Source organism: Corvus cornix, chromosome 10 (assembly GCF_000738735.6).
Source record: "Corvus cornix cornix isolate S_Up_H32 chromosome 10, ASM73873v5, whole genome shotgun sequence".
Classification (NCBI taxonomy): Eukaryota; Metazoa; Chordata; class Aves; order Passeriformes; family Corvidae; genus Corvus; species Corvus cornix.
Window position 1 is genome coordinate 20,373,437 of NC_046340.1, and position 24,992 is coordinate 20,398,428.

Sequence of the window (24,992 nt, forward strand, 5' to 3'; positions counted from 1 at the left end):
GGCATCACGAGGGCCGCAGGGGAAGTTGTGCCAGGCCAGCCCTCCGGAGGTTGCACAAGCCCTTCTGAGAAAGGAAGGACAGACTGACGAGTCCACAGTGCTGTGCCGTAGCTTGCACTTACAAGGTCAGACTCATTAACCCAAAACTCATCACCCTTCCAGAGGCAGCAGGACTCAAGGAAATTACCTGGAAATGGTGAATGTAGAGGAGAGAGGGTGGCCAGGGAGTGATTGAGTGTCACTCCCAAGGAACTTTGATGTGACTGGGAAGGCAGCGTGACACAAAGCCCATAGGAATTAAGCCGGTCTGGGCTCAGGATGTGGGGTGACAATGTTCCCATTCCCAGGGCAGAGAAATTCGCATCTGGCTGGCTTCTCCCCATGTTCATAATCCTAGGAAGCAGGTTCCCATGGTGCCAGGAGTGACGGGGACCAAGACTTCAGCATGAGGGGGATGATGGACCAGTTAGAGAGGAGGCTGTGAGACTCTCACTCTGCTGCTGAAATTTCTCTATGCTGTAGCAGTGGCTATGGGCCGACCAAGGAAAAGCAAGGCCATCAGGGATGTCTCTCCCAGGTGGCAGCATGGAAGGGCACAAATAGGGGCATCAGGATGGCAGAGAGAAGCAGTTGTGGCCGAGTGCTCATGGATCCACGCTCTATGGAACCCAGGGCAGGGCTGAGCTGTGCCATAGGGTTGGAGGGACTAAGCAAGGCTGAGGGCTGCACCTCTACCTGCTGCTTTTCTTTTATAACCACTGGGGAAGAAGGTGGTAGGAAAAAGCCAAACCAAACACACCTGGTGGATCAAGGAAGGATTTTCTCCCTCCACATCCTTTCCTTTGTGCAGAATGGGACAGAATCTAACACTGCAAAGGCAGGAAAACCTGCTACACCTTGTCCATCCAATGTGACCCAGAGCAACCCCTGCTCCAAAAAAGGACTGATCTCTCCTTCCATGGATACAAGAAAGGTGATGCTTAGCATGGGACCTTTCTTTGTGCTCATCTCCCCAGCTGTCTGAAATAACACAGACTGTCCTTTTTCCTATTTTCTCGAGGGTCCAGCCAGGCATTTGGAAATACACCCTTGCAGGTTGAAAATCTATGAATGATTGTAAATGAGTATGTGCCAGCAGCTCCATGTCACGCATATGCTGCACAATTATTATCTATGCAGCACAGGTAGCTAATAAAAATTATCATTAAATAAAGCCCAGAACTTTCCTATGGCTAAAGATAACACTTCTGGTTGATGCAGAATCTCTTCAAATAGCTGGAGGTTGCTGCGTTCCCTGTAGACAGTTTCTCCAGGTTTGGACAGAGAATCCTCCTCCAAAGGCCTCCTCAAAAAGTCCATTGTGCTCATCCTCTGTCAGAGCCCTTCCCTGGCACCATCTGTGAATATTTGGGGAAGAACCAGAGGTGAGAGCTTGTTGTCAGAGCGCATGAAGAAGCCTGTCATTTTAGAAAGGGAGGAACTTAAGGGTGCAGAATGGGAAAGGGAAGGATAAATTGTGTGAGAGGAGTGAGAAAACATCTGCGACTCTGTGAGTCAGTGCTGGATTTGCAGGCAGAGGAAGAAAGCTTTGCTAATGAGGACTGAAGCCTCGTGCCCAGCTTGCTCAGGCTCCAGCAGCTGAACACGTTTCCCCCAGAGCTGGGAGCAGAGGGCACTGTCACTCTGAGCAGACTGACGGGAGAGCAGATGCTGTGAGAGGAAGCTGTCTCAGCAAGTGACGGGCACAACAACCATTCAGAGCTTGCAAGGGCAGAAAAAGAATATAACATAACCCCTGTTCCTCTGGGAGGGACGATCAAACACCATAGCAGGCTCTTTCTCATCACATTGGAGCTAAACCTGTGCTCACTATCCAGGCTTCTCTCCACTGACGGGGTGAAGCACCAAATCATGGTATGAGCAGGGTGGGAAGGGAGCTCTGGGGGTCTCTGGTCCAGCCCCCCGCTCTGAGCAGGACATCAATCAGCTGCTCAGCACCATGTCCCATCCACAGCCAACTGTCTCACAGAGTGGAGATTGCCCACCTCTTGGGTCCCTGTGGTACTGCTTGATTCGCTTCACAGGGCAAGTAATTTTCCTAATATCTAATCAGAACTTTCCTCCTTGCCATTTGCATTTTCTCCTCTCATTCCATCAGTCTGCACCTCTGAGTCTGTGCCCTCCTGTGGGTAGTGAAGAAAACAAGGTCTTTCCCTGAAGCCTAAAACCCAGTTTCTCTCATCCTCTTCTCCTATAACAGGTGTTTGAGCTCCTTCAATCTTTCTAATGGCCTTCACTGGACTTGATCCACCATATTAGTGTCTTTCCTGTATTGGGGAATCTGAACAGATACAGTTCCAGGCTCAAAGCAGAAACCTACCTGTTCTGGACACGCTTCTTAGATAGTCTGGGCCCTGTTCCATCAGATCAATATGCCAGGAGACTGGGCTCATGGTAAAATAATGTGTAATTCATAGGCTGGGACTTGAATTCAGGTTTCCTGAAGGTGTGGGACCTGAAAGTCCTCTTTCTCCTTCCCGAGAAAGGGACGGGAGCAGGAGAATGCCAGCTTGGGTCCTCCCAGCCCAGCATCCTGCCTCCCACATTTGGGCAGCAGCCAGAGCAGAGCAAAGGGTGTGAGATCAGGGCACGCACACACTGAATATTCTTATGCAGCTCAAACATTTCTTGAACTGAAGGTACTATCTTCATCCTGCATAAACCTCAGGAGATTTTCTTTCCACAGATTTGTCCTGTGGATTTTATTAATCCCTGTTGACGGTGAACAGCCACAGCCATGTGTGGGAGTAGCCTAAAGCTAAGGGGAGGGAGGAAGCATCTCCCTTTCACTTATTTTACCTGCTAATTTGACTTGTTCTCCTTGTCCTTCTCAGCTGTGTATACCTCAGTCATGGGCACCTCAGTAGTTTCTTCCAGGCTGAAGAGTCCCAGTCCTCATAGGTACCCTTCATGCAGCAGCCAGTCTGGACCTTGGCTCATCCTTGCTGCCCTTCTCTGAGTTCTGCATTTGGGTATTTTGGGGGTCTGCTGTATTCTGTTTGAGATGAATTATTTCTAAGTGACATTAGCTCACACAGAGCACACTGCTGCCTATTGAAAATGAGTATTGTGGTTTCCCCCGTGGATCATGTTACATTTGTTTTATGCAATTTCATCTCCTATTTCACTGCCTGGTGAAGGTGAAGTCTTCAGTCAGCCCTCTGGGACCACCATTCTCCATATTTCCTAGGACCACATCCAAATGTCTTATGAGGTCCATCTCCTTTGCATTTGCCAAGATCAAGTATCCTCTCTGGTATCACAAATCCTGCACCTGACATGCCTGATAATGTGATCATCTGCCACTGTTGTGTCACCTGTATAGGTGATGCACACACTCTGTGTGTCCATGCATATCCTGGTGCCAATCCCTATCCAAAGTCACCTTCCAAATCACAGTGTTTGCTGGGGAAAAGGAATCAGGAGTGTACTGCACCAACTGATCCATCACCTGCCCTGCTGCTTGCTGCCACATCTGCTGCCTCTCCTGCCCAGGGAGGACCAGCTCAAATCATGTTGTATTTCCTGGAAAGGAGCAATTTGCCATCATTTCCCTGCTCCTGCCACAATCGCTGCTGTGCAGCCATGGGCAGGCAGCTAATCCACTCAGATGAATCTGCTCCATCCATCATTCCAGTGCTGGAGGGATGTGGTGCCACCAGTGACACGTCTGCAGCTCATGATGCAACAGCTTGACAGGCAAGAGAAAGGTAGAACAAGAAAATAATCCAATTTTATTACTCATTATATTTTCATTTGGTATTAAATCACTGCTAGTAATTGTTTGTGACATGTATCCACCTTTTACATCCCTCTTTTTTGCTGTCTTTTTTAATGGAGACTGAATAAATACCATCACAGACTTTCTCTTTGGCATTCTGGGATAAAAAACAGGCTGCCAAGTCACGAGACCCCAATGTGAGGATGTGACTGCCATGACCACACTGAGTGGTGCAGCCAGCCAGGGTGGGAGCCTTGTGCCTGCAAGGAATCGGGGGATGTTGTAGCTGATCCTGAGAGATCACAGAATCATGGAATATCCTGAGCTGGAAGGTACCCACAAGGACCAATGAGTCCAACTTCTGGTTCTGCACAGGACAGCCCAACAATCCAACCCTGTGCCTGAGAGCATTGTCCAAACTCACCTGGAGCTCTGGCAGCCTTGGTGCCATGACCATTCCCTGGGGAGCCTGGGCAGTGCCCGACCATTCTCTGGGGGAAGAACCTTTTCCTCATATCCAACGTAAACCTGACACAACTTCATGCTGCACCGTCGGGTCCTGGCAGTGGTCACCAGAGACATCTTTGAGGTGTGAGAAATCCCCCGCGGTTGGGAGGTTAGTATAAGAAAAAGTCCACTTCTTCCTCAAGGCTGGACTCGAGCCGGCAGCGACGGCAGCAGGAGGAGGCCGGGCAGCGGGCCCGGGGAGGCCGGGCAGGGGCCGCTGCGTCACGATTGACAGCGGCATGTGCGGGGCGCCTATAAAGGGCGGCGCTGAGTGACAGGGCGGGCAGCGACGGCCGCGGGGCAGGGCAGCCGCACTCCGGCCATGGGCTCGACCCGCCGGGCCCTCGCGGGCCTCTACGGGCGGGGAACGAGCCACATCGACGGGGCGGAGGAGGCCGAGAGCGCGGCCTGGGCCTCGCGGCCGGACCGGCGGAGTTACCTGCTGGGCATCCGACCCCAGAACAGGTGAGCGCCGGCCCGTGGGAAGGCGCTGCTGTGGGTGTGTCCCCGGGCTGGCCGCTGCCGTGGTGCGGTGACAGCGGGCGCGGGACAGGCGGGGGAGGCGGGCCGGCCGGGCCGGGCCGGGCCGGGCCGGCCGCGGGTGCAGCGGGGAGGGCGGGCTGGCCCTCACCCAAGCCGTGAGGCTACCCCGGCCTCGGAGGGAGCGCGGGGCCGGCCGCCTGGAAGTGGTGTAGCCAATGGGCCTGGCCATCCCCGGGGAGCTCCTCCAGGGGAGAAAACCAGGCGATGGCTCTGGGTCTCCAGAGGAGCTGGTGTGCTGTAGACCAGTCCCTCGCCTCCCCAAAGAGAGCTTGGGGGTGTCACAGCTATTGCAGGGCAGGGCCTGTCAGCATCGCACATTGTGTTTGGCTGGGCGGGTGTGTGAAGTGGTGGCATCATAGAATAGAATCATGGAATATCCTCTCCACAAGGATCATCGAGACCAGCTCCTGGCCCTGCACAGGACACCCCAACAATCCCACGCTGTGCCTGAGCTGGTTGTCCAAACACTCCTGGAGCTCTGGCAGCCTTGGGGCCGGGACTACTGCCCTGTGGAGCCTGTTCTGGTGACCCACCACCTTCTGAGTGAAGAACCCTTTCTTAATATCCAATAATCTATCTTAACCCCCCTTGTATAGCTTAATGCTGGTCCCTCGGGTCTTGTCCCTGGTCACCAGAGACCAGAGATTGATCCGTGCTGCCTCTCCTCTTCCCCTCATGAGAAAGCTGCAGACCCCAGTGACGCCTCAGTCCAAGCTGTAATTGTGAAATCCTGACAAACACGAGTGTCTGCAGTTAAACTCAGGGAACAGCACTGACCTTCCTGCCTTCATTGTAGTAAAGCTGTTCACCAGACAGAGCGAGGGGCCCGCTGGGTTCTGTGCTCGGGTGCCTTATCTTATTGCCAAAAAGGCATTTCTACAATGTAGATAGGGGCTGAGCAGCAATGAGATCAGCATTCCTGGGTCAGGAATGGCCTCCAGCAGAGGGTCTGGGGTAGGAATAAGGCTTTGTTCGCAGGGAAAAGGTATGATAAACATGCTGTCAGCTGAGCCTGACTGAGGTTAGGAAACACAAAATTACAGGGTGACATGCCAGCAGCACCCAAGGTATCAGTGATTGTGTGAGGCATTCAAAAAAGCCTCGAAATTTCTTTGAATTCACTGGGAATGTTCTTCAGTCTATGAGCTCTCCAAATGAGTGTGCCTCTTCCCTGCTGATGGTTTATAAATAATCCATTTCCAGCGTGTCAAGCATTGATGCCTCAGGGAGTCAGACATTCATAAAAATAAACGCAGGACCAAAAGAGATAAAAAAGTGCTGCTTGGAAGTCAGGTGTTAAAACTGGGGTAATGCCAAAGTGAAGTTGCCTAAATTCAGTTTCTTTGTGCTGGTATCATGTCATGCTGGGGTGTGAGCTAATTGCAGACTGGCTGCACACCATGACATCTTCAGCACCATCAAATGCCCATACAGCTTGCACAGCCCGCAGCCTCAGATCATACCATGGACAGGAAATCTCTTAACTGAGCCCAGTGACTCCATTCTGCGGATTACAAGCTGAGAGAGGCTTTAATAAAGATGTTGAGATGTTTGGGTTGCCTACAGCTTAACTTTTCTTTCCCTTGACTATGCTCAAATTGCAGCTTTAATCAGTTTAACAGTAAAGGAGGGTTCGTCCATCCTGCAAGGAATACCTTCAGTGTTCCCAGCCGGATTCCCAAAGTTAGGTCTGCTGAGGAAGGCATGGAGCAATGTAGAGCCCATGCAGGCAGTGCACCTGGTGTCTTTTGGCTGCACCACCACTTGAGGCTGTGGCTCAGGCGCGGTAAATCCGGCCCATGGCTGCAGAGCTCTGAGCCCTGAACCTCTCGAACTTGTCAGTCTAATGCTGCCATGGCTGCACCCCAATTTCCATCCGTGGGAGCCCAGTGCTGGCAAAGGGACTCTGTGCTGCCCCACTTAAATCAGCAGCACATTCAATTTCCACAAATTCTCCGGTCATTTTTCCAACCGCTTATATACATGATCGTCAAAGCCTGGGGAAGGGCAATTTCATTTTGCCTCGTAACTCTGCTGTCTGCCCCTTCTGTTGTAAGAAGCAGTGACTAAATAATTGCTAAATGGCAAAACTGACCTTTCCTTGAATTCATGGCAACTTCCAGGTTCCCTAATGAGTAGGGAGGAGGCGTATAAAAGTCTGGTTCCCTGCAGAGCCCTACAAGTGCTGAAGGCTTGAGCCAGGATTTTTGGAAACTGTTGTCTAAGATGCAGGGCAAGGGCTTGAATGAAGTGGGGCTTTTTATGTTGTAATTAAATAATGTATCATAACAATTCTGGAAGGCAAGTGAGTGGAATAGCAAGGAGACTTTCAGAAAACAATTATGAGTGTAATTAAATCCAGGAACATCTGGAGAGCTTGCCTAGGAGAACTTGAAAAGCACGATGAGCAACATGCAGAACAGCAGATAACACTGAGCAGCTCTCTTTAACACAGAATGGATTTGGATTTGCTGGGTTTGAAGCTAACAAAGGCAATGGGACAAGTGATGCAGAACAGGATTGCTGTGGGAGGCTGCTCTGGTGGTTAGAAAACAAAAATGGATATTCCAATCCGAAGAAAATGTGGTGGTTTTCTCAGGTTTCTCTCTTTCTGTCTTTATATGTCTATATAGAATATGTTTAACCAAAATATTTGCCTGTTCTCTTCACCACTTCTTAAAGCAATAGAAAGTGTAGTAACATGGTAGAGATACATGAAGACATGGAAAAATCTTCAAGAAAAGAAACTGAGGTTGGAAATCCCTGCTTCTGGGGTGACTTATGAACACATTCTGCTCTGGGGTTCCAGCACAGCAATGGAGCTGTTGGAACAAGTCCAGAGGAGGCACCAAGATTGTCAGAGGGATGGAGCACCTCTGCTGTTAGGAAAGGCTGGAACTGTTCATCCTGGAGAAGCTTTTGGGTAACCTAATTGTGGCCTTCCAGTACCTGAAGGCAGCCTAAAAGAAGGATGGAGAGAGACTCTTTACAAGAGCCTGGAGTGACAGGACAAGAGGGAGCGGCTTCAAACTGCCAGAGGGCAGGGTTAGTTGGGCTATTAGGATGAAATTCTTCCCTGTGAGGGTGGTGAGGCCCTGGCACAGGTTTTCCAGAGAAGCTGGGGTTTCCCCATGCCTGGAAGAGTTCCAGGCCAGGTTGGATGGGGTTTGGAGCAACCTGGGCTAGTGGAAGGTATCTCTGCCCATGGCAGAGGGATGGAACGAGATGAGCTTTAAGGTCCCTTCCAACCCAAACCATTCTGTGATTCTATGTTAAGGGCAGTTTGGATGGTCTTACTTGGTCTCCCTAATCCTGTCAGAGGAAAGGGTTGTCATGTAAATTGAAGGATATGAATTGGGTAACCAGAACATGATTTTTTTGGGTTTTAACTTGTAGAATTTTCCAGAGGTGGTGCTAAGGGGGCCAAAAGAATAGAGATGTTGAAAATGGCCATAGAGAGAACATCATCCTTTTATTAAACAGAGCATTCAGGGTATTTACTTTTTGTGCCCTCAGGAACTAGTCTTTTGGAAGGATTTCCCTATGAGCAAACAGCTCAGTGTCTTTCCTTTGCTGGTCTTTTAGCCTACCTGATACTGGACAGTGTGAGGAACAGCTTTTGGCCACAGTGACTTTCCTTCTGCTCTGGCTGCTGACTGGATTTTTTTTTTATTTTGGAGTAGCTGTTTTGTTGTGTTTTTTTTTTTAAACAAACCTCTTATGTCTCAAAGCACTTGCCTATAATTATTTCACAAAGTGAGAGGAGGAGCTCTCAGTCCTGTCCAGGGTCTGCCTTAGCTGCATTCATGGGCCACAGCTCTCAAGACATCTTTTTAGGTGTCCTTTTTGTAAGAACTAGTGAGTCTGGAGAGTGTATTGTGCAGAGAGATGCAATTTTATATAAAATCTTCATCTGAGTGCTAGGCAAACCTCTCTGCTGGAAGTGATCAGCACCTCTTACCTCATGCAGGTGTCTGCTCCTAAGTCTTGTTAGAGCATTGCTTCCTTGCTCAAATATCTTTCTACTGTCACGGCTGCATCATATGCAGATATTTATAGAGTGTAGTGACATTGCCTCTGATCTTTTCTTGGATGACTGCTCGGGGTGGCAGTTGAGCTCAGGAGAGGGCCTTGCCACTTGTCTCTTCTGGCTGGAAGCCATTCCCGATGTTGTCCCTCTTGCTTTGCACATAATATCAAATGAAGGAGAAAGATCTGTTGCTATAATCAAGTGTGCTGGAAACTCAGGAGCACCTGGTTCCTGAAAAGCAGGTTTAGTTCAGACGAGTTCCCTGTTTAGCAGCTGGGCATCTGTAATGTCTGACAGTGATGCCTGAGATGGCCACCTAAAAACAGAGATTAGACAAGGGTAAGGGAACAAAGGTAGGTATTTATTTGAAGGGCCTTCAAGGTACACCCCGGGGAGTCAAGAGGCAACTCCCAAGATGGACCCCAGGTCACGAGTTCTTCACACTTTTATAAGTTTGGTCCATTTGCATATCAGGATCAATTCTTCAATTACAACCCCAGTTAATGATGTAACTACCCCAAGTTTGCCCTCCTCTTCAGAGGCCTTAGTTTACATATTTTGGAGCCTGGGACAATCTAGGTGTGCTTGGAGAGCAAACCTAGAGTGTCTTGTTATGTCTGCCTGGCATAAGAGAACAGTAGCTAACAGGCCACAAGAAACTTCAGAGTTACACACTAGGCAGTACAGGATTTGAAAAATATAAAAGTTAAAACCTAAGGCATCAATGGGACTTTGCTTTTGGCGAGGAGTGGTGTAACCCCCTGGTCAGATTCCAGCTAAGGCACCTGAGAGCACTCAGTCAGTTTGATTTGTGGGATGGAAGTGTCCCAAACTCTGGAAGGAGGGACAGCCAGTACCCACTGGAAAGGCAAAGTTAAAGGCGTCAATGACTCATCTCCACACCCTGTGACCTGTAGGACAGAGGTCTCTGTTTCCCATTGCTATAACTACCTGCACAGTGTGGTGTCTGGTTTGAGTGGGGCTTCTTGGCAGTTGTGCACTCTGAATAACAATCCCCAACAATTCCAAAGGGAGATTTTTCAGTTCCCTTTCCATAGCCTCCTGTCCATATGTCCATTTCCCCTGGAAAGCCAAGCAGAGCTGAGTGTGTAGGCTGATGAGCCAATGCCCTTCAGGGCCACTGTTAAAATACAGAGTATATCACATGTGAGAACTGTGCTTCTCTCTGGAAACCTCATAAAAAGAGATGTTTCCCAGGCCAGAGATACCATTGCGTGGAGGGGAGAGTGTGGTCATCTCCAAACAAGGCACCTCTCATGCCACAGCAGAGGCAGTTTCCAGGAGATGGAATTAAAGCCTGCTCTACCCTTGCTCTCTTCCGATGAGGGGAAGAAGGTCTTGAGCGAATGAAGTTGTTATCTCTCACTGACTCAGTCTCACACTTCACAGCATTGCCTGGTCCCAAGAAGTGGAAGATGGAAGGGCTGTTACAGGCAATTTTATTTTCTTTTTTTTTGGTTTTCTACATGTAGTGAGCTGCCAGGAGGATGTCACCTTTCTTGGGCATCTCATTGTCCAATATTTACTTTGCTTTTTTTTGCCATTTCTCACTCCTTGATGTCTTTCTAAGTTTAACTCGGGCCGTAGAGGCAGCAATAATTCCAAGTTAAAATACACAAATCTGAGCCATCTTCAGAGCATTACAGAGGCTGATACAGGAATGTGTAACTTAATTGATTGTTTTCCACCTTCTCTGTTAATGAAATCTAGCCCTGAATTGTTATACCCAAGTCCATGTTTTTCTCAGCAAATAGTAAATTACCTGCAGAAAAAATTGCAACATTTCTGCATCTCTGACACCGATTCGGTCTGTGACCTTGACAAGCAAAGACTCAATACATCTGTTTTCCAGTCAGTGAAATAATAATGTGTCTTGTACAGCAACATAACCCTCGGAGCTGCTTTATCACGGGCCTGCTGATAGCTCCTGCCATGGTGTATGAACACCAGCACACTCGTTCTGTGTGTGCAGGGAGTGCTTGATAAGGAGCAGGACACGTGGCAGGAAAGCAGCCGTGAGCACAACCATGCGTACATGAAAGCCTCAGTATTGGCTTTTAAATGTTGAAAAGGGTTCACTGCTGACAGCTGAGGCGGGTTTCGGAGTGGCTTGTATTTGTCTCAAGCAGTATTAACCTTGGAGGCAGACAAGTTCATAGGAAACCTTATACTTGGAAGTCTGCATGTCCAAAACATGCCCAATAATGTGACGGATCAGAGAGCCAGTGAGGAGGAGTGTCTGTAGGGAATTGCCAGTCCCTCTGTCCAGCTCCTGGGATGGACAGGCTGCCCGGCTCTCCGGGCAGTGCTGATTCCCTCAAAACATAACTTGGAATTGTCAGGTTTGCTGTCATAGACATATTTTGCTGTTTTTATCCTTCACTGGACAGCTTGTGTAGGTCAATTTTCATGCTGTGGAAGAGTACTGAGGAATATTGATCACTGCTGCAGCTCAAGCAGCTCGAGTCCAGGTGCTTGTCTATATGAGGATGGAGCCACTGTTAAGCCTATTTTAGGGTCTCCTGAGCTCTTGTTCACTTCCATGTGAGGAATGAACTGGAATGAGAAAGATTTCTTTATCTCAGGGTAAAGAAATACCAAAAGAGAGTAATTTCATGGAGTGATTGCAGGAGAGGATTGGAAAAGGTGCCAGACTGAAAATCTATGTTTTTCAAGCAGTTAACTTTTCAGTGCCAGTGGGGTGATGTACCAGCCCAGACCATCAACTTGAGTGGTTAAAAAAAGTGAGTGGTGTTGACAGTTCTGCATCCTGCCCTTGCAAGACTGAAATTCAGCAAGTGCATGAAAAACGGGGAAGGCTGTCTTCACTTCCAAAGAAAATTATGAGTAGTTGAAGGGCTAAAACCTTTAAGAGGATGATAAACAGCCAAAGGAGTTTGAAAGCACATGATAAAATGAAATTTAATGAAGAACTGAGACTGGTAGAGGGGATGTGGTAGAAACGTATAATGCTATGGTCCAGCACTTAAGAACAGTTCTGTATTTTCAGAAATAGCTTATAAAATGCTGAGCTTCTCTTCATGAATGGGAAGGAGGCTTCATCCCATGGGTGCTGGACATGCCTGGGGCAGACCTCTTTGAAGTCCACTTTTCCAATAGAAGGAAAAGTTATACTTGAGCCCTTGATTCACTACTTTAGACGTGTTCCTCAGGATAACACGAGCATTTGCCTTTATCCAGTAACTGTAATGGCCCTGAGCTTGCTCGAGGGAGACACATCCATTGCTGATGCTGCATTTCATTAGCAGAGCCTTGTGCTGTGTGTGCTAGTAAGTCCCTGAGGAGCCTGGGGCACAGACAGCCCGGTCCCAGGAGAGTCAGACCAGGCACGCTGGAGCATCTGGTGCCCTGCTCAGGAGTCCCCTGTTTCCAGCAGGGTAGATTGGGTTCTGATGTAGCTGTGCTGTCGCAGCTCTACATGGATATGCTGGAACGTAATTGAAGTGAAGCGCCAGCTGCCTGCAGGCGGGGTTGTGCTGGCTGTAGCCTCCACAATTTGATCGTGCTCTCTGGGGCTTAAATCTCTAGTCTGAAAAGCAAATTTAGCATATTGAGGTTAAACTTCAGTTAATACATGATGGTCTTTTTCTTCTGATAATATCAAGGCTCCTCAAGAGACCCTCAGTTCAGTGTTCAGCACTGTCTCAGGATGTGCAGTGAATAAAGCCCGTGTTGTCTTAATACTGGGGATTAAAAAAAAAGCGTTGTCAGTGCTTACTGTTTGATCACATCCATGAGCACAAGGGGTTCATGGCACAGGCAACCTTTGTTCTGCCTCTTGCTATTTTCTTTACATCCAAGCCAAGACACATCCCTATTTGTCTTATGCAAGAAATCATGATTAAAACCACGCTACTGCCTACACTAGCATTCTAGCCAGCAAGGATTTTGGGAACTTCCCTCAAGAAGGTCTTTAGTATTCCTGGAGGGTGAAAAGATGCTTTTCCCTTGCAGTGATAAGAAAAATGTTTTGAGACAAGTTAAACCTGTGAGTTGTGCTTCCAGACAGAGAGCTGCCTGGGGTAAGCCCAGAGCACAGGGATACAGCTGCCCCTGGGATCAGCCCAAGGGATAGAACCACCCCAGGGATACAGCTGCCACTTGGGGTGGTTGTGCTTGGGAGGAGTGTGGGGAGGAGGAACCTGGATCCCCAGGAGGCCAGGACAGGGTGAGAGCAGCACGAGGTGCAGTTTGAGCTCTGGAAGCTCTGAGGGTGTCTGACAGTGTTGAGGACAAGGTGAGGTGCTGGTCAGTAAGGCAGATAATGCAAAGCTGTGCCAGAAAGGGCATGGAGCTCACAGGGATGTTGCAGGAGGACACAGCTCAAAGGACACAGCTTCTCTGTCTGGCTTCTCCCATGGACCAGCACAGCATATGAAAGATGGATCAGGTGAGTGAGTGATCCTCAGCCTTTTACTGTGAGCATTTGATTTTCCCAGCTGGATCCCACCCAGCCTGCATATCCTTTGGCTGCATGACCAGCAGTTGGCGCTGGGAACGGACCAGGATCGTGTGGCGGGGGGTGAAGAGGGTGAAGCTGCTGCCAAAAGGCCAGGTGCCACCCATGTTCGTTGGGTTAAAGCTGCTCCTGAGCAACAGTCCTAAACTTCTGCTGTCTTTGCTTTCCTGAAGGAGAAGAGTCAGTGAGCCCTTCAGGTTTTTCTCCTTGATGGAAATTTTTTGTGGAAAGTGTCAGGACTTCAAGCTGAACTACTTTTTTCGTTATTATTCACGTGGAGGTTCTGCCTCCACAGGTGGAATGTACAGTTGGCAGGAGCAGTTTTCAGAATCTCTCTGTGGTCTTTTTTAGAGCAAGAGTTGGAGTCTTGCTGGCTTCCACATCACTGGGACTCACATATTTGGGGTAGGAGACCTGAAGAGGTGCACCTTCAGGTGGACTTCCATGTGGTTCTTTCTGCTGTCTTCTGTAGCACCATTCTAGAGCACTGAAGTTTGGTGGTTCACTGGTCTTCAGAACAGAGGCTGAGAAGGTTTGATCTGTCAGCATCTCTGGATGTGGTAGTCTGGCTTGGTGCATCCCAGAGGGGGTGCCTACGCTGCAGTCACTTCCAAGGCTCTATGGTGAGGTTGTTGCATAGGCATAACATGCACCTCAGTGCACTTAAACCACTGAGCTTACATGCTGCTGACTAGCTTGTCCCTGTTAGTTGTAGACTTTTGATTGCCACGTGGGTGAGCTCAAGGCTTGAGGAACTGTTCCTGACTGCAGGTCAATGCACAGAGGTTGTTTCCTACAGCCTGCAAGGGGCTGCTGCCACAGTCCAGCAGTGTGGCCCTTTGGCTAGGGCATGAGTCCCTGAAGACACTCCTTTGGGAGAGCTGGTGACCACTGGTAAGTAGCTCATCCAGATGTCTTGTGTGTTTGATTTCATTCCCTGAATTGGTTAATGCTGCTACATGTTCCTGCAAAGAAAGCAAAACCTGTAGATTCTTGTAAAGTCTACTTCTGTTATTTTATTTTGATGTTTTGCCAGATCTTAGTGATTTGGTTGGAAGGCAATGTGTAGTGATCAGAGAGTTTTCAGCTTCTCCCAGGGGCTGTCCTTGGAAACACAGAGGGCACCCAGCTCAGGCCACCTGCTTGCCAGCAGAGAATTGGGATGGTCTCGTCCATACTCCCGCCTGCGTTTAACCAGAAGTCTCCCGTGGTGGAGTTGCCTGCTTTGAGCACAATGCTGCGGATGGTGCATGGAAGGCTCAAGGTGCTGCTTCTTGGAAACCTACTTGTATAAATGTCCTGACACTGATTCTGTGCGGTTAACGACCATTTCAGTTTTACAGCCTTCGATTTCAATTCACAGTGTGGCTTGCTCGTCCTGGCAGGCAGCCTAAGGCAGCTGTACCTTCTTTTAATAGGAACTCTGACCTCTGCAAAACAGCTCATCATTAATATGTCTCTGTAACGGTTTGTTTATTTCAGCTCCTTTCCATGCTTTTCTCTCTAATGGTTTTTATGCTGTTTTTTGCTTAGCTTATCAAGCAGCAGATTCTCTCCCTCCAGTTTAGGAAGGTAAAACTACATTGCATTAAACTGCTCTGACCAAACACTTTCCTGAATCTGTCTGCACACAATTAACCTGTAATGCTTTGGTACTAATTAATTAATCAGTCGAGAGCCCTGAAGTGATCTAACAGCCTCATTTTGCATGATTTGATCTGTAATACTTGCTTGAACTGCAGAAAGAAAAGTGAATGTTCATCATAATTCCTGTATTAAGGTGCAAGAAATATTCCTCTTTCTTGGCCAAAGGATGGGTGTTCAGCTACTTCTTTATATTAAAGCGAGACTTCCATACAGTGACATTAAAAATTGGATGTGACTGCCCTGAGACATCCAGAGAAAAAATTTTCTTCCCCCCTACCATGGTTGTGAGGATCCTCTTTCACTTGGACTCTGCCCCAAAATGACTTGTACAGCTGTACTTTGCCTTTGGCAAAAGAACACATTTGGAAATCAGTTGGCATTTCTGGTTTGCTGGAGTGGCAGGTGGAAGAATGACTGTGGAGGGAAAGGCCTCTCCGGAACACCTCTACAGCTCTGGGATTTCTAACCAAAAAGTCAGAAAAAGAAAATCATGACAAGAAGAATATACTTCTCAAATCTCCTTTTCCAGCAGGCTTTTGTATGGAAATCCCTCTTTAATTGAAAAGGCTACTGAATTGCTGGGGGTCTCTTCTAGGCTCCAGGGCTTTTTCTGCCCCAAAGATGCAGCTCCAGGAAGGCCCAGAGAAAAAGTGGGTAGTGCTTTATGTCCAGTTCCTTGAATACTCTGAATTACTGGTTTAGAAAGCAATTTGAATTGGACAAGCCTCCTTGCAGCTGGAGTGAGTCACCTGAGAGCCCCACAGTGCCAGAGCCTTCAAATCCTGCTGTGACCAACACAATAGTTTCTTTGAAAGACTCAGTAGACCTTCCAGGCTTCCTGCCAAGTGTCATTAGGCAAGTCTCTGATTCATCTGCCAAGCCTGTGGAACCCCCAGCTTCTGACCACAGCTGCTTTCCAAAGCCATTCAGTAGCCTTTGGTATATGTATTTCACCTGGTTGTGGGATTTGCACTGAGTGGACCAGACTTATTCCCGGTGCTGCCTGCTGGTGCTGGTGGCGTGGTGCTGGGATTAAACTGGGTCCCGAGTGTCACTATGTGTGTGTGCATCACTTGATTATAGGATGCTGATCCGGTTTCCCTCCTGCTGGGATATGAAATGTTGGTTGATGCTTGGGAAATCCCTTTATGTGGATCTGAAAGGCATTTACTGGTATGAGGTGAGGGATCTGTATTGAAGGGAGCATCAAAACCCTACCAGTAACCGCCTTGTACTGGATTGTCTGCCTTGCTCCATGGAAATGGGCATTTTTTTCCTGGGATTGGAGTTTGGAAAGGTTGCTCTGATTTGAAACAGCTTTTGACTCCCACAGCCCTTTCCTGGCCCCACAGTTGAGTGAAGGGTTGCTTGCCAGGGCCAGTGTCCTAGTAACCATTGATTTCCACAGAAAAGAGTCTGAGCTGTGGAATCTGGTTTTTTTACCCCATCCCACACATGTGTTTGGATACAGACCATGTTTTTAACCCTCATCCAGTAGATGAATCGGGTTTGCAACATCCTGAGCTTCCCCTGTCCTGACCCTCATCCAGCACAGGGTGCCTGGGAGCTGGGTGAGGTTCCTGCTGCATCCCAGGGGGTTGTTACTCAGGGATTCATCTCCCTGCATCTCTTACAAACCCATTCTAGCAAGAAGCCAGAGGGAAAATAATGACACTGCCGCCTCCAGGTAAGTTTTCAGGGTGGATGGAACAGGCAGTCACTGTGGCTGGAGCTCTCCTGACACCTTCAGCCATGCATGCTTAGTCCCTGTCAGTGCACCTACCCTTGCTGGGTCATGCTAAATGTGGGGTTTTTTGGTTTGCCCTGAACCAGTTTGCTTCCTTAGCAGGTAGAGCATTAGTGGCAGCAGCACCAGCATCCTGCCTGCAAGCTGGGGCTGCTTGTGAGGCTGGGGTCCTCCTCATGGAACCCCCACCATATACTCTGAGCCCTTCTGCTCGTGGTGGAGCTTTGTCAGGAGTGGTTTGGGCATTTGTTCCATCCCTTGCATGTTTCTGGAAGCTGATCACTTGTTTAAGGAATGTCTTTCACTGCTGAAAATTATATAAATGAGCTGCCAGCTACCAGTTCTCTTGCAATATTTGCTGTTTCTCCCAATGTCCTTGCACTTGAGACCTTGGGGTCCCCTCTCCTATTGTAAATGTGTAGTGTTTTAATTGCAGAGGGAAAAATGAAATAAGAAGCTCTTCCCTTCCAAGAGCCTCAGCATTATCTGAAGGAAAACCCAATTTGGGATTAAATTTTTTCCCTTTATTTAAGAAAGCCCAGATATTCTGGGACCTTTCTCAGTGATGCTGCAGCAGGGTTGGCAGTGCTGGATGAACATGGTGATTTATTGCACTCATTGGACAGTGCTGAAATACCTGGAGAATCCATGGTCCACTTTTGAGCATTATAGATTGCACTGTTAGGACAGTGCAGGCTTTTTGGGTGTCCCAGCATGAACTTTGAGGTCAGAGCCTGAACTCCTGGAGTAGGGAGTGTGAGTGCTTACCTGCATCAGTGAGGAGCTAAACAGGGAATTCCCAGCTAGCTCCTGAGCTCAGAAAGCTGCTAGCCAGACTCAGGTCTTCCTCAGTGAGCTGTCCCATGGCTGGCAGCTTTTCTTCATTCTAAGAGGGCTGCTGCATTCAGGAGACATGTTCGATTCCCACTTGACCTGAAATGACACAAATTCTTCACAAATAAAGAAAAATCCCAGTGAACAGAAGAACTCTTGAAACATTTATGGTTCAGAACTGGGAATTGACTTTGTTAGATGGGGCTCTAAGTTTGCTGGCTGGCCAAAGAGATGTTTTGGTATAATCCAGAGCTAAAATGGGTCTTCATTAATCCAGTGGGTCAACATTCATTGCCCTGATAGCCATAGGGGCTAAGACAAAGGGAATGGCTCCCGAATGACACTTTAAATTGACAGTCATCTTGGGAGGGAGAAATCAGTCAAATGCCCTGTCACTGGACTGGACTTGTGAGCAAGTGTAGGGATCATGGGAGGGAAGAGGGCATGGACAACAACAACACAGGCTGCTGAGATGAGACACGAGGTGGACCCTTTGGTTTTTCTGGTGCTTTTATCTCTAAGAAATGCTTCTTGAATCTTCCAGGAGCACCTTCTGCGCAATCATTTCTCAGCTGACGGAGGAAACACAGCCACTATTTGAAACCACTATCAAATCCCGTGCTGTGTCCGAGGACTCTGATGCTAAATTCACGTGCATAGTGACAGGTAACAGTGTCTTCAGTGAATAACATGGTCCTGCCTCACCTGCTGGACTTATGCCAGTTAAACTGTCCAGCAAGTGATAACAAGGACAACAAGCCCACTGTTGTCAGAATGCCAAGTAGAGGTTCAACAATTGCATGATGATTTTAGCTTTAATTTAAGGGAGGGGGGAAACACCTGAGAGTGTAAAGACATAAAGGCATAAGCTAACATCTCAAACAAGGCAAATGAAAGACCAGAAAGTGGGATATGCTGGTTGCTGCTTGGACCAGCTACGTTTTATTGTCCTAATCTCTGCTTCTCTAATCCTGGACTCCATAACTCAGGAATGTGCAGTCTTGAAGAGGCTGTCATGGTGGAACCAACTCTGTCTTTGCTGGCTGTAGATGGTTAGAGCACAGCTACATTTGTATCAGTGATAAACTTCTGTGTCTGTCAACATCTGAAATAAAAGCTGGTCACTGCCCAATGAGCTAAAATCTCCCCTTGGGAAGGACGGTGTTAGGTCAAGAAGAAGAGGAGGAGGAAGAGGCCAAAAGAGAGGGCTGGTGCTAAGGCATTGTGGTGATGTGGCATGGCAGCACATTGGTATAGAGGCAAGTAGCTCCTTTGCTGATGAGATTTTGTTCTTTAGATATGGAGACTAAAATCTCTTCTCTCAATGTACTTGTTAACAACTCCATGATCCTTCCTGACCTCACTAGTATTAATTACTTCCAACAGGTTACTCAGTGAGAGACATGAAACAAGTTTGTAAGTTTTGGAAGGAAGAGAGTATATCCAGTGAGCCTCTTAGGCACAAGGGCCAAAGCTTTCCTAAGGAAATCTTTGGTTTGCTATTAGAAACGGGCTGGAAACAAAGCACAGCCTCAGTCCTGAGAGCTGCCAGCTATGAATTCTTGGATTTTCTCTTCTGGATTCCCTTGTTCTGAAGGCTGACCCCCTGAACTTGCAGGGGTACAATTGATGTATTGATTTTATTGAGGCTTAACTTCAGCACACCCCTTCTTGCTGCTTCTAGGGCCAAAGGGGGCTGCTGGGAGGTGCCTCCAAACCACTCTATTTGGGGAGTCATTAGAAGGGCTCTTCCCAGTTTAAGTTTTTTGAAAGCAAAAGCTTGACATGTTGTGCAGTACCATGGAGCGCACCATTCTGCAAGTGTCAGAGGTGAGAAAATGTTTAGGTATTTTGGGAAATCCAGAGCAACAGTCCTGGCTTCTTTCACTGGCTTAAGTCTTCACCAGTTGCAGAAGGTTGATGGTTCCTTCTAACAAATTCCGTCTCTTGCTGGTGTGCTGCACCAGGCAGAAAACTTGACCTGATACTGGCCTCATTTTCTGCTCAAGTGAAGGAAATTGTCAATGAGTCTCTTTCAGCATGTGTCACAGTATTTTTGTGCTTGGTAAACTAGGTTGGGGGACGTCTCTATGCACTTAGAAACTTCCATGGAATTGTTTTTAAAATCAGCCTTGGTCTGCCTTTGCCAGATGGGCATCTCCCACATGTGGTCCTATGGACTGCTTTAGGAGCTCGGGATCTCTTTGGGAGAGAGGAGCAGGAGGTGGAAAGCATACTCTGACTGCAGAGTCTGGGTGGTAGTTCAGTTATCTCACCCTACCATGATGTTTGTGTTCAACTGGGAGGCATTGCTGGGGGCAAGGAAACGGCAGTGACATCCCTGGCCAGTGACCAGGGTGGAACCAGTTCAGTCCCAGCACTGTGGCTGGAGTCCAGGGACACTTGGGTGGAGGCAAAGGGCAGACAGTCACCTGCTCCTGTTGTGACGGTCAAGCCACAAATATGGATACATGACCTACAATAGCATCTTACTTTTTTTTTTTGGCTACTTCTTGTCCAGTAATGAGAGTTACAGGCTAGTCCCACATCTGGGAATACTTGGACTAGGGCTTGCTGGGCCTGTCCTAGGAACACAGGAAGATGCAAGCGTTTGAAGAACCAATCTCCAGAATGTGCTGAGTGGTGCAGGCAGGGAAAAAGCAGGTCAGGCAGAGGCAGATTCCTGTGTGTGGAGGCACAAACCTTCCTTTCCTCCTGATGCCTAGTTCAGCCTGCTACTGGTGTCCCTTCTATGTCTGATTTGACTTTTTTGGGTCAAATCCTGCATCAGTTATTAGATGTTTTCTTTTTTCAGACAAAATTAGTTTCATCCTTTGTTCTCTAAGAGATGTGAAAAAGGGAACAAGAACATCTCCATTTACTGTGCAGCTTCATCCCACATCTCTGCACCAAGTGCTTTCCTTCGTGGGCCTGCCTGGACTTCAGGATCTCAAGGGTCATCACAGCTCATTCCCAGTGAGTGGATATTGGGCTTCTCTCTTCAGAGTTGCCCTTTGTGGAGGTGCTGCCACAAGGATTTTCCAGCTTTTAGTCACTTCTGTATAGCATTGGCTGGGAAGGAGAGATGTCAGCTGATGAAATGGGGGGAGTTGGATGAAGGGGCCTAGGTCTCTGGCTGCTTGTTAGGGAATGAGTCCAGCCAGGACAGGTGATGGCTGCATCTAGCCAAGACCACTGTATGTCAGCACCAGCCCACTGTTGTACAGCTGCCTCTTCAGTGCTGTTTCAGCCCTCCTTAGCCACGTTCAACCCCTCTGATCTGGCTTCCCAAATCGTCAGCTCAAGAGCTTGATCCCATCCCTGCCTCCATGGTTTTATTGCAGAGTACAGTGTGCAAAGGGGAAGGAGTTGGGGTAGGGTGAGTAGACAGTCACATGCTTAGTGGATGCAGTTTTTAATAAGGTTAAAGGAGTTTAACTTGCTGCATTGGTGGTGACCCTCTGAGCGAAGTGTTTGAAGGATGAGACTGAGGTGCTTGGATGAAGAATTTCTGGAGACATGCAAGGGCTGTGAGAGGAGTTTGGGGATGGGGTAGTGACTACAAGAGCAGAGAGTAGGCTGCTGGGAGATGAGGAGGTTTGGCTTTGGGGCCAAGGACAAAGGAAGGATGGTGGATGAGCGCTGCTCACAGTGGCATGGGGAGCTGCTGCTCTTAGTATCTGTCCCTCCTGTCAGTATTGCTAGAAGCTTCCTTGTCCTTGTGTGCTGGAGGGGTTTAAATCCATGAAGCCAGGAAGGGTAAGATCTTGCCATGAATTGTATTCCCAAGATTCTTGAAGCCCCTACTCCATGTAGCTTGTGTAGAGCAGAAACTATGGAGATTGTTTAATGGTTCTAAATTCTTACCACCTTCCCAAGTTTCAGAAGACTAACTCCCTCTCCTTCCCTGCCCCCAAAAAAATAAAAAAAGAAGAAAGTGACTTGAAATAGTTTCTCTGGGTGATTTTGGATAGGTATATTGAGAACTATTTTAGATGCAGTCACCAAGCTTTGAAGACTTCTCAGATTTTAACACTTTTCAGAAAAAATGTTTGATCTAAACCTGGCAATCTCCATGAAAAAAAAAATCCTTGCTCTGAAAAGTCTTCAGGATCCTGTGGTGGCTGGCCATCACACTGGAGAAATGCTGCTGGAAGACACACTTCCCAAAAAGCTTTTGCTGGGCCCGAAGATAAGGAGTGGATGCCTTCCCTCCTCCCAGGAGCGCCCGGCACCACTCTGTCTGCAGCTGCGGCGCTCTGGCTGGGGGCTGCAGGGGCCCAGCTGCCAGCAAATCCCTCTTGGCACCAGCTGCACGGGGGGGCTGCAGCAGTGGAAGGTTTGGAAGGACGTGTGGCTGCTCAGGGTGTCTCCTGCTACGGGTGGCCATCCGGTGCCTGCAGCATGGCAATGCCCTCGGTTCCACTTCATCCCACTGGACAAGCTGCGGATGCTGTGCCTGCAGGGGATGTGCTGGGAGTGATGCCTGACCCCTCTTTCCCCCCCTCAGCAGCCCAAAGATGGATGTCAGCAGCATCAGCACCAGCTCCCCTCCCCATACCGGGGAGACTTGTCCCTGCACAGGCGTCTTTCCATCCCCTGCTTGGCTCTAATTACAGTCCCTGGGGAGGGGTGGATGGTGTTTGGACAGGCAGCTGGGGCCACTGTCCCTGTGTGGGAGGTGGGAAGCCTTTCAGCATCCACCTGCCTGCAGACTTCCAGCCAGCACTTGCCTGCAGCTCCCTTTGGCTGCAGGCTGGAGCATGCAGTGGGAGCTGGTCCTGGCATTGGGCTTGCGTGGCGGTAGCTGCTCAGAGGGAGCAGGCAGCCTCAAGGACAGAAGTGCTACAGGTCAAAGGGAGTTTAAGCATAGCAGGAAGGCACTGCACAGCTATGGAAATTGCAGCTCTTTCCGGCATATGTCAGCTGGGAATGGAAATCAGCTGTGGAGGCCACGGGGGGACATCACAGCGTTTCTCGGAAACTGTCCGCTGACAGTTCCCTGAATGAAGGGCTGTGATTGCTGTTTCTTAGGGTGTCAGGAAAATCCACCTGCCAGCTCCCTGCAGGATGGACCATGGGGGCCTCCTGAAGGTCTTGCTTGCAGAACAGCCCTTGGGACGGGTTGGATTGCTCTGGGCACAGTGTGAGCTGTGTATGGAAATTGTTGTGTTCGTCATCCCTGGAGCAGAAAGAATTCACCACAGGCTCATTCAGCCCAGGGTCCTGCTTCCAAGTACAGGCAATAGTTAATATTTTATGAAAAATATAAGCAGCAGCATCAATCCCTGATGATCCCGTCACTGGGATGCTCTCAGGGTGTTCTCCAGTTCCCAGTTTAGGGCTCATTTTGTTCAGCCACAACTACCTGAGGGCTTTGCATGTCTCTAGGAACCTGTTTGGGAGGTCAGAACAACAGCAAGGAACAGGCCGTGGCAAGAGTGGGGCAGAGGGGGAGGACAGAAAGCCTTGCAGGAAGGGTGTTGGGAGAAAGTCATGGCTTGGCTTCCTACAGAAGAGGAGAAACGAGACACTACCCAACAGAAAGCCAAAGCTGCTGATGGCAGCAGTGGGAGGGGATTGAAGCAGCAAAGCATGTGGGAGATGTACGGAGAGCGAGGGTGGAGAGGGGGGATGCTGGGACAGTGTAGAGCAAGAGACCTTAGAGGGGGAGGAAGAATAGAGTAAAATCCAGTCTGTGAGGTGTCTGCTGTGGGGATGGATGCTGCTCATAGAGGAGAACAGGAAAGAAAAGCTTCTGAGACTTACCTTCCCAGGTCTGTCTGGTCTCAGTGGACTAAATCCCTTGAGGAGCCAGAGGACACTGAGGAGCCACCACAAGCAAGGGGTGAGCAGGGGAGCCAAAGCAGTACAGGAGATTTGGCATATGCTGCTTTTCTGGGTAAAGGCATGTTGGATTGGCCAAAACCTGGGTGAATTCATGCTGATGAGTCTGCTTCTGGACTCTCAGTCCGGCTCTAGGACCTTCATGAGAGCAGGAGTAAGCTGGGCTCAGGCATTGCTATGGGCTGACAACACCTTTGGCTGGTGCAAGGAGGACATTTGAGGTCCTGGTTAGCCTTCAAACCTGTGGCTTGGTAGCTGGGGTCCAGAGTGCACCTTTTCCCTGCCTTCTCATTACTCCAGAGTCATTGGGTTGGGACACTTTGGATATTCCTGGAAAGCCCTCATCAGCCCCATGTCTGGGATGTCCATGGGAGCTGACCCTTGCTACATTCTGGGGTGCTGTGGGTGATCCTTGGGGTCAGGTAGAGTTGAGGAGCATGCCAGACTGCTTCCTTCGGCCACACAGAAAGCCTGCAGGGACATTTGCAGCAGATAAGCTTCAGGTGTCTGCACTGGGGCTTCAAACAGCTGCTGAGCATATCGACTACAGCCAAGGCATGATGTGATCATTGAAACTTTCATCCCATGCCCTGGGGGTCAGCTTGGCTGGGCAGTGAGCCCTGAGTGAAGTGCAGGAACCCCTGCTGGCTGCATGAAAACTGCTCTTAATCCGAGCTAGAGCTGCTGTCAGTGGGCAGTGTAGGCTGTGGCTAGCGCTGGTCCATGGGGGACCTACATGCTGATCCAACACCTCCGCCAGTGGTGGGGTACATGGCTGCATGCCCAGCTTCCCAGCCAGCCAGTCACACACATCATGATGTCATTCTACTGAAAAGGCAGGTGACATCTGTTGTCAAGTGACATTTGTAGGACACTGAGCTGACTGTGATGCAATCAAGGTTGTTTCTGTTCAATGGAAAGTTTCAGATCAGCTTACAGGCTGTGACACTGTGTGAAATGCTGAGAGCTCCGTGGAGGGGTGAGTGCCCGTTCTCCAACCATAGCCTTGGCCTCATCAAAACATCTCTCTTCACATAAAAGTGACGGCATGCTCACCTTCTCCCAGCCAGTGTTACAGGAGACGAGCGTGTGATCCACTCCTCTCTGTTCAGGAATGAAGTGCTGGGATTTTTTTCTCAAAAATAGCGCTATTCCTAGGAGTGATAAAAGTCTGAGATAAGCCCATTAAGTTTCCACTGTTTCTGTTGTGCAATTTAGGAATGTGGTGAGCCCAGAATAGCATCTATCCTGGTGTACCAGATTGTTTTGCTGCTGATACCATGCTGGCTGTGCTCCTGTGTGGAATGTTTCACTCTCTGATATACCCTCCGTGTCCTCCCCAGGGTATCCACAGCCAGACGTGACGTGGTACAAGGATGATGAGGAGATGGATCGCTATTGTGGCTTACCTAAGTACGAGATATTCCGCCACGGAAACCGCCACACCCTGCAGCTCTACAAGTGAGTAAAGGAGCTGGAGAGTGGCTTCCTTTGGTGATGGGAGCTCTGAGTGTGTTCTCAGTGGCTGGAAAAGCTGTCAACAGTGATGTGGCGA

At 48.9% G+C, this 24,992-nt stretch overlaps 1 protein-coding gene across 3 annotated transcripts in view; it reads left to right on the top strand.

Moving 5' to 3' along the window:
- Nucleotides 1-4,501: 4,501 nt before the first annotated feature.
- Nucleotides 4,502-24,992, top strand: part of ALPK3 (alpha kinase 3) — a 33,330-nt gene continuing 12,839 nt past the window's right edge. The window contains exons 1-4 of one of the 3 annotated variants that reach the window (XM_019293633.3): nt 4,611-4,753; nt 14,896-14,934; nt 18,135-18,256; nt 24,781-24,898. In XM_019293633.3, the coding sequence (XP_019149178.2) occupies nt 4,611-4,753; nt 14,896-14,934; nt 18,135-18,256; nt 24,781-24,898 (422 nt within the window). Of the gene's footprint in view, nt 4,754-8,038; nt 14,627-14,895; nt 14,935-18,134; nt 18,257-24,780; nt 24,899-24,992 lie in introns of those variants that run through there. The other 2 variants (XM_010412387.3, XM_010412389.4) reach the window with 2 other exon arrangements.